This window comes from Denticeps clupeoides, chromosome 11 (genome assembly GCF_900700375.1).
Source record: "Denticeps clupeoides chromosome 11, fDenClu1.1, whole genome shotgun sequence".
In the NCBI taxonomy this organism is placed as follows: domain Eukaryota; kingdom Metazoa; phylum Chordata; class Actinopteri; order Clupeiformes; family Denticipitidae; genus Denticeps; species Denticeps clupeoides.
In genome coordinates, this window is record NC_041717.1 from 10,863,877 (window position 1) to 10,872,857 (window position 8,981).

The 8,981-nt window shown below is 44.4% G+C and overlaps 1 protein-coding gene across 1 annotated transcript; it reads right to left on the reverse strand.

Annotated features, from left to right (window-relative positions):
* Positions 1-589: 589 nt before the first annotated feature.
* adora2aa (adenosine A2a receptor a) lies at positions 590-8,741 on the reverse strand. Its single transcript, XM_028996186.1, has 3 exons — positions 8,568-8,741; positions 5,289-6,091; positions 590-2,693 (listed from the first exon to the last, which is right to left on the reverse strand). The coding sequence occupies exons 2-3, from the start codon at positions 5,612-5,614 to the stop codon at positions 1,718-1,720; spliced, it is 1,302 nt and encodes a 433-aa protein (XP_028852019.1). The 5' UTR covers positions 5,615-6,091; positions 8,568-8,741; the 3' UTR covers positions 590-1,717.
* Positions 8,742-8,981: the final 240 nt, after the last annotated feature.

Consider the following 8,981-nt stretch of genomic DNA (forward strand, 5'->3'; position numbering starts at 1 on the left):
GCGTCTCCTGGGGGGGGCTGTCCCCGTGACGCTCTGGATAACGGCGCCTGATAAATGCTGGAAATGTAAATGCACTATCCTTCATGTTTGGAAAGATTTGAACCATTTCAGTAGCGCAGTGTTGTTTGTGTTCTTATTGGTTGTTTTTTGATGATTTTGACATAAACGTGCGGGAGGATCTGAATATTCTGCCCATTTTACACTTGACTGGACTGTGTTATGCTCTCATGATGCAGGGTTTTACACACATATGGTCAGTTGATGATGACCTTTGATGATGACCTTTAACTGATATGAAAAGATCATTTCAGGTCAGCAGAATCATAACCGGGAGAGAGTGTGTTCCCCGTGGCATCTGCGTCATTGTAAGCATTGCTGTGATTGTCATGGGACACGGGCTCGTGTTCTGTTAACTATCATTTGTGCTGAGATATAATTAGCTTTTGTTGGCAGTTAAAATCCTTAATGGATTAATATCTATTTATGTTCTGTGAATATCATTAGCCATTTAATGGCCTGCATTCTCAGATAAAATTGAGAGCAATTTCCATCCCCATTAATCACAGCATAACCTAATATCAACAAAACCAACGGTAATTGCAATAAACATTCAGAATTAGGCACTAAAACTGTTGTCAGGAAAACGAGACAAACAAATACTGCTTTGGCTAACATTCAATAAAATCTTAAGCTTTATTTGTGACAAACGAATGTGGACTATAGCTCTGTAATCTCATAGGCTCTGAATAAGGCTCTTTAGTTAAATATTTGGGACCCTGGGCTTCCGGATTAACAGATTACTCGAGAGGAATAAATAAATAAAAACCTGACTCACTAATGCACGCGCTTTGCCCATGGGGACTAGATGCAGTACACTGTAACCTGGAATCTTCTGGGGGTTTGGGAAAGGCTGGGAAAAGGAGGCCAAAAGTCCATAGGACCCTAAAGCGTGTGATTGTGGACATAAACCCTGGAGAGGAAGTGTCCCTCAGGGCAGAAACTCCAACCATTTTTGGATGAGGGCCACAGACAGAGCTCACTGTAAACTGTGGCGTCCTTTAGCTATGGGTAACACTTCCTCCGGACCTACACGATTCATCACTGGGCCATTTATGAATTTTATTCATAAACTGATACAGAGTGCAGTTTTTTTTTTAACTTGACTTTTAAGGATGGAGAAGATCGACAGATCTGAATGCAACTGTGAAAACCGTACCACCAACACACGCACCACTGTTTTGAAAAGCAATTAATTTTAAGTGTCTTTAAACCAGGCATTTAGTTAGGTGCCATCAATTAAAATGGATGTATTGATATACGATAAAAGCATCTGACAACATGTGCATCTTAGGAAACGAGTGTCATGTAATTAAGGACAAATAGAGAGATATAAAACAAATGTTGCAGTCTAACCAGGTGCAAATCACCAAACTAGAAAAAAATATAATATATCAAGTTACACATACCAAACAACAAAAAAAGGTCACTATGCAGATATACAAAAATTGACTGAAGACAATTACCAGGGTCCAGGGGGGGATGGGCTGTGCTGAAATGTCTCTAGTGGTTTAGGGACCTTGCTTTGTACAGTTCCTTAGAGGGACAAGACTAACGCTGGAATAATCCCGGACAAAGAAAGCAGCAGTAGGCTTCAGTATGCACAGTGTTCTTGTTTCCACTCACAGAAGCTACGTGACTAGTGAAGCTCTCAGGTCTATTAGGAAACTTTGGCGAGTTCTGGGCAGTGAGCGGACAGTGTGTGTGGTTGGGAATTTGCTTGCATGGAGGACCTGAGATCCCCGCCGTCCTGCACGTCGGGGGAGAGCTGGAGACACTGTCCGGCCAGGGGAGACTCCGGCAGGGCGCCAGCTCTCGGCCTGTGAGGGACCGAAGCCGCAGGACACGGCCCGGCGTCCCCCCGGCAGCCGTCCCCAGTAGGTCGGTGGCTGTGGCAGGGCTCTGAGCTCTCGCAGCTGCTGGTGGTGCTGCTGCACTCAGCGTAGAGGTCCCGTGAAAGCCCGTTGACCTTCAGGCTCCAGGAATCGGCCACGCTGGTGCGGACTGAGGTGCGGTTGCTGCCGCTGGTGGGCAACGGGTCCCGGTGGCCCAGGATATGTGTGCGAACGATCTTGTGGAAAGTGCTGCGGAACTCGCGGATGCGGTACGCATATATGAAAGGGTTCACCACCGAGTTGGCATGGAAAGGATGATGGCGATTGTACATGATCCAGGACGGAGGGCGGGCACACTCGGGGCAGAAGAGGGTGAAGCAGTTGATGATGTGCAGTGGTAGCCAGCAGATTGCGAACAGTCCCACGATGATGGCCAGCGATTTGGCCGCATGGACCTCCTTCTGCACGGTGGAGCGACACCTCAGGTCTCCTGGCACGGCCTTGAGCTCGATGCACTTGAGTTGGTAGCGCGCCGCCATGAAGATGCACAAGTAGATTGCCAGCATGAGCAGCAATGGCACCAGGACACAGCCGAAAAAGTTAAAATACACCATGTAGTCCATCACCACCACCTCCTCGAACAAGCACTTCATCATGCCTTGGGGACAGCTGGAGTTCGCGTGGGCCCTGCGTGCTGACCTGTGCCAGCCCAGCATGGGGGTCAGGCCAATGATCACAGACAGCACCCAGCAGAAGGCAATGATCCCTTTGGCTCGCTGTCCGGTCACCAGGCTGTTATACCTGAGGAGAGAGAGACGAGAGGAACTCAGCTCGCTTCCCAAACTCGGCTCTCATCTATCACCCACTTTAATTATGCCAAAGCACACACCGAGACTGGAAACAGCTTGCGAGGGCGCAGCCGCGAGGACGGGAGTAGATTTATCACAGGCTGCAAAAACAAACAGGACTGAGAAAATTCTATCAAGCCAGGAAGTCAAATGTCTTCCTTTTTTACCAAAAAAAAAAAAAAAAAACACCAACAAACTTGTAATTTATTCGGCAAATCCTGTGGCGAATTGCTCTCGTTGGGATAATAAAATTAAGAAACGCTATATGAAAATGTCAGCGGCTCGAGGAAGGATCTATTTTCAGAGGGCCTTTTTGTCAGTGTGGGAGCACAGCTGAGTTCCTTGGCCTGCTTCTGTCACATTCTCGAGATGTTAAAGTTCAGAGAGGAAAGACTGAGAAAACAGCCTCAGGCCTCAGGGACAGGCAGACAGTCATGCAGACGGGGCGTACAATCGCGCTCTCCGGCGTTTCACACATTCTGCCGCTCCGCTTTAGGCAATCAAATGAGCTGGGAGTAAGAATCTGATGTGTTGTTTTGTGTCACATTACAACGTGCGTGCGAGCTCATGATACAGAGCGCGGAGCTAAACGGCACTCAGAAGATGGGTGGGTGGAGATGGTGGACTGAGCACAGCTTCATGATTAATTGAAAAAGGGAAAGAAAACTAAATGTTCAATGAATAAATGATGACATAGTGGGCTTGAAGAACTGGAAAATCTTAAAAACAGAACGGGATGTCTCATGGGTACGTCGCATGTCATAACCATTAGCCTGAACGTTCCTGGGTGAGTTGACCTCTTGGGAATTACTATCAAGGCAAGATCTTCCCATTCACTTATAGGACTAGACGTTTATTCAGGAATAGCTTGAATTCATTATTTTCTCTTTAAAGTGGAGATGTATTCTAGGAGACAGTCCATAACAGATGACTTTGCTGTTCCTGCAAACCTGATGTTCTAAGACTCCCTAACAAATATAAAACACATGGCAGTGTTTGGACACACCTTCTCATTCATGTACATTTACATTTACAGCATTTATCAGACGCCCTTATCCAGACCGGCTTACAATCAGTAGTTACAGGGACAGTCTCCCTGGAGCAACTTAGGGTTAAGTGTCTTGCTCAGGGACACAATGGTAGTAAGCGGGATTTGAACCTGGGTCTTCTGGTTCTCAGGCGAGCGTCTTAACCACTAGGCTACTACCACCCCCTACTACCACCATTCAATGTGTTTTCTTTATTTTCATGACCATTTACGTTGGTAGATTCTCACTGAAGGCATCAAAACTATGAATGAACACATGTGGAGTTATGTACTAAACAAAAAGTAGAGACCCTGGCCTCCACAGTCACCAGACCTGAACCCAATCGAGATGGTTTGGGGTGAGCTGGACCCCAACAAGTGCTAAACACCTCTGGGAACTCCTTCAAGACTGTTGGAAAAGCATTTCAGTTGACGACCCCTTGAAGCTCATCGAGAGAATGCCAAGAGTGTGCAAAGCATTAATCAGAGCAAAGGGCGGCTATTTAGAAGAAACTAGATTATAAAACATGTTTTCAGTTATTTCACCTTTTTTGTTAAGTACATAACTCCACATGTGTTCATTCATATTTTTGTTGCCTTCAGTGAGAATCTACCAATGTAAATGGTCATGAAAATAAAGAAAACACATTGAATGAGAAGGTGTGTCCAAACTTTTGGCCTGTACAGTATATAATACATCAATAGCTCCTACCATCTAACGTCAAGGTTTACATCCGTGGAATGGTAAGTACTTTTTAAATAAGTACGTTATTTAAAAAGGTAAATACAATATATCAGGGTCAGTAATGACAGCACCTCTATTACATGGTATATGCAGACCACAATTGTATGACATTTTGTGAAATATTGTCAGACATTGAGACATCTGCACTTTGCCAAACACAATCATAATTTGGGAAAAAGTTTGCTCCACTAACCAGTGACCTACAATGGTTAAAATTGGTCATATTCCAACAACTTCTACACTAACAGAAAAGCCGGTTTGTCGATGACCCCTGAGAGAAGTCGACAAGTCATGTCTTTTTTTTTTTGCAAATGACATGAAGTGTGTGTAATACAGTAATATTGATTTAATGTTAAAAAATATATTATAGATATTAAAACTTTAATACTGTAATACACACATATACAGTACAGGCCAAAAGTTTGGACACACCTTCTCATTCAATGTGTTTTCTTTATTTTCATGACCATTTACGTTGGTAGATTCTCACTGAAGGCATCAAAACTATGAATGAACACATGTGGAGTTATGTACTTAACAAAAAAAGGTGAAATAACTGAAAACATGTTTATATTCTACTTTCTTAAAATAAATATATATATATATATATGTGTGTGTGTGTGTGTGTGTGTAATTTTTTTTTTTTGAGGGGAGGTTTGAAGGACAGCTAGAGATGGGGATCTAAAATGCAAAATTGACCGCTGGAATTGTGCATGATGAATAAATCAATTTGAAAAGTCCGAAGTCGTTAATGCCCTTGTCTACACGTGACTCACCTCAGTGGGATCTTGATGGCGATGTAGCGGTCAATGGCGATAGCCAGCAGGCTGAAGATTGAGCTCTGAGTGAGCACCAGCACGAAGCAGGCGATGAACAGGCACCCGTAGAAGTTGGCGCAGAAGCCCGTACTTATCAGAATGGAGAAGGGAATGGCCAGTACTCCCACAGCGATGTCCGCCACAGCCAAAGACACCACAAAGAAGTTGGTGATGCTCTGCAGGTTGCTGTTGAGGCCCACCGCCCAGCAGACCAGCACGTTACCCAGAATGGAGAGCAAAGCGATCAGCAGCTCCAGCACGATGTAGAGGACATCACTCGACATGGTGTGGCCACGGGGGAGGAGGCATGACACCTTGCCTCAACGTCCATTGCTTCGGCTGAGCAGAGGTTGCCTCGCCCTGCTGGGCACTGGGTAGCCCCAAGTGCTCCAAACACACCGGAAGGTTGATCTGGAGATGAGTTTGTGACACCAGGACACAAATAAATTCCTTGACTAAGAAGTGAAGGAGGATGGAGAGTCACATTAATTTGAGATGTTCAGGGCATCTGTGCTTCCAGTGATGATCTGACAACCTCCAGATAATGTACGGGCACGTTTAAAAAAAGAATCATCAGGCTTTTGCTTTCATTTATCTCATGGAAAACTATAGTCATCCACGTCCAACATCACTGGTATTGTGTCTCAACTTCCTCATCCTCATTCCGGATATCTTACTTCTCCCACAATTCCGTTTCACGCTCTATTCCAGAGAATCCAGAAGGCCGGCGCAGTGACAGAAAGTTATCACATAGGTGACTCCTGTAGATAAAAAGTGACAAAGAACAGACCTGAGTCAGGCTAAACAAAAAAACACACCCTATCTTATCTGCCAATTATGGAATTTCTTCTTCAATGGGAATGAATGATTGATGAAGCACTTAGAGATGCTGAGCAACTGCCACCGCGTTTCCCTGAAATACATACAACAAAAAAAATGATGATTATTGACCAATGAGCGGGAGTTATTGACAAAAACCTCAAGTCCCATTATCGACTCAGTCATGTCTAATGGAAGAATACCGTGGCAATTCAGGAATTCTGCAGTGAACACCACCTACTGTGTCCCCGCTGGGACCGCCTGAAATTCTCAATGCTTAGCAGCTGATAAGGAAGGTGGAACGTTGAGCCTTTCCAGAAAAGGAATTTTCAACCCTGACTGCCCGGTAGAAGATTACTTGTTTGTATACTGTGAACGATTCACACACAAAAGCAGGAAAGTGCGTTGTTCAGTTGTTCCGTCCTTCGCTCTGACGGCATTTAAGAAATGTGTGCTGAATTTCCAAGCATTTCTTTGTGGGGGAGGCATTTCAAATGGCGCTGCTTAAAATGCCTCTTCTTCAGATGAATTCCCATAGTGCAAGTGGAGATGATCCCTAAGGATCTTCAGAGTTTCGGGTGAAAGCAGCTGCAGTCAAACAAACGGAGTCTGCCCTCAAATATGTTTCATTTTTGCGCATTGCAACCTTCTTATTCATTGAATGTTAAGCAGGCCACTGATCTAAATGTAAATCTCATGTAGAGTGAATTCTTTTTATATTTAGAACTTCTGATTCTTCACCTAAGTGGTGGCCAAATGGGTAGGGAAACGGAACCGCAATCAGAAGGTTGCCGGTTCGAATCAGAACCACCACTGAGCAAAGCACCGTCCCCACACACTGCTCCCCGGGTCCCTTTCTTGCCCACTGCTCCCTGGGCGCCTGTCATGGCTGCCCTCTGCTCAATAAGGGTGATGGTTAAAAGCAGAGGACACATTTTGTTGTGTCACCGTGTGCTGTGCTGCAGTGTTTCACAATGACAATCACTTCACTGTATTTAATGCTCCCTTTTGAACTGTTCTACACCAGAAAATGCAAAAGAAGTGATTCTTTGCCACAATGGCCCGAAGCACTCATGCTGGCCAAACACACAGGGCAGGTGTCGCCAGCAGGTGTGAAAATGGGTCACAGGAAAAGGATGCAGCGCTTACAGGATGCAAGAAGATGTGCACTTAGGCTAATCCATGCCTACAGCCCTAACACAATCCTAATACGAATTAATTTGAGAAAGATTAATTTCTCATGAATCACACTTAACTAATTAACAGTTTGCCACATTGTCTTGGCTCTCAGGCTTGCATGAAAAATGCTCTTTAATTGCTATTCATTTGCTTATCCAGTTCATCAGACATGCTTTGTGTAACTGCTTGATCATGAGATATACTGATGAGATATACTCACCCGTGGCAGCAAATCATACAGATGCATAGGTGCAATGCCATTTGTAGATTTGTAAAATGGGATTGCACCTATGCAGCTGGCATGATTGACTGAAAGAAAGTCAGCCCATTAAATCACCAGGTTCATGTGGTTGTATCCATATTCTGAATATCCCCACAAGATTAATAAGAAGACCGGAGACCTTCGGCTTAAAAAAAAAAAAAAAGCGTCTGTGGTGGTCAGGGACCCAACAGCTGCCTCTCAGCTGTCCAGGAGACTGATAGTTTTATTGCCGGCTTAATGTTCCCCGGTCTTCAGCGCACACATTGAATGGCAGAAAAACACATCGGTTTCTGGAGGCAAAACCCCACAAAGAATCCGCTGCTTTTATGGGCGTCTTAAAATAGCCCAGTGCCAGTAGTAAACATTTTGGCAAATCTACAAGCCACACAGGTAATGGAGCTGAGAAGGAAGGGTGGGGGGGTGGTGGATGGTCTAATGGAGTGGAAAACAGGAGAATTACAGCAAAGCCAACAGTGATCAGGTTTTTTGTTGTTGGTTCTTGACCCCAGCCTGTGCATGTGATTAACTGCACAATGTCAAGGCAAGGGCGAGGTTAGAACTCAGGTGAGTCTTCTCAGCAATTTCACAGCTTATTAAAATTCAACCTGGAGGCATGGGCCACCTTTTTTTTTTTTTTTTGGAGAGGGGGGGGTGCAATTTCCAAGAATAATTTATCCGCAAAGGTTAATGTGCCGGGTAAGGAGGCCACGTGACCGAAATCACGTAACATTTGCAAACTGTTACCACAATTAATTAGTCTCAGTCACGACGAAGGGTGATTAGGATCACGATTAGACAGTTTATTTAATATAAAACTTCCTGCGTAATTCAAGTAGGGTTTTAATGAGCTCCTGATGAGTTTCGGAATTTTTCAAATTACAACACGTACTTGCATGCCGGAAGTCAGCCTAATTATATCTTCTTACAAATATTCATATTTCAAAATGCAGACGTAATAACAGAAATGCTTAACTTACCTTGCATGGTTAAAAATAATTCTTTTTTCTTAGTGCAAAAAGAAAAGTTTTTGTAAAACGAAAAACTGGCAAAATAAAATAAAATATGTATATATATTAAATATGAAAGTTTTGAGAACTCGTGATGCTACGACCGATGCCGAGCTGAGATGTGCACGTTCCCGCGACAGCCGCGCGCTTTCAGTCCCGCCGCGCGCGCACGCAGGCGCGCTCCCGGCCCTCCCCAGCGTCCGACGAGCAGGCCAATGAGCGGCCGCGGCGGGACCACATGACACGGTCAAGGCGGCTGAGCTGTGATGTTTCCTCGCCGGACCCCGATGGAATTCCCATCGGTAATTGATTTAAGATGTAATTACAATAAAACATAAAAATAAAAAATTTAAATAAAGTTTTCATAATGAATGACACGTAATT

What these genes read in the sequence shown, in the direction of transcription:
- adora2aa (XM_028996186.1), bottom strand. Translation starts at nt 5,614, where the DNA reads ATGTCGAGTGATGTCCTCTACATCGTGCTGGAGCTGCTGATCGCTTTG. An exon ending in GCCATCAAGATCCCACTGAG is followed by an intron (nt 2,694 to 5,288) that starts GTGAGTCACGTG and finishes CTCTCTCCTCAG; the next exon opens with GTATAACAGCCTGGTGACCG.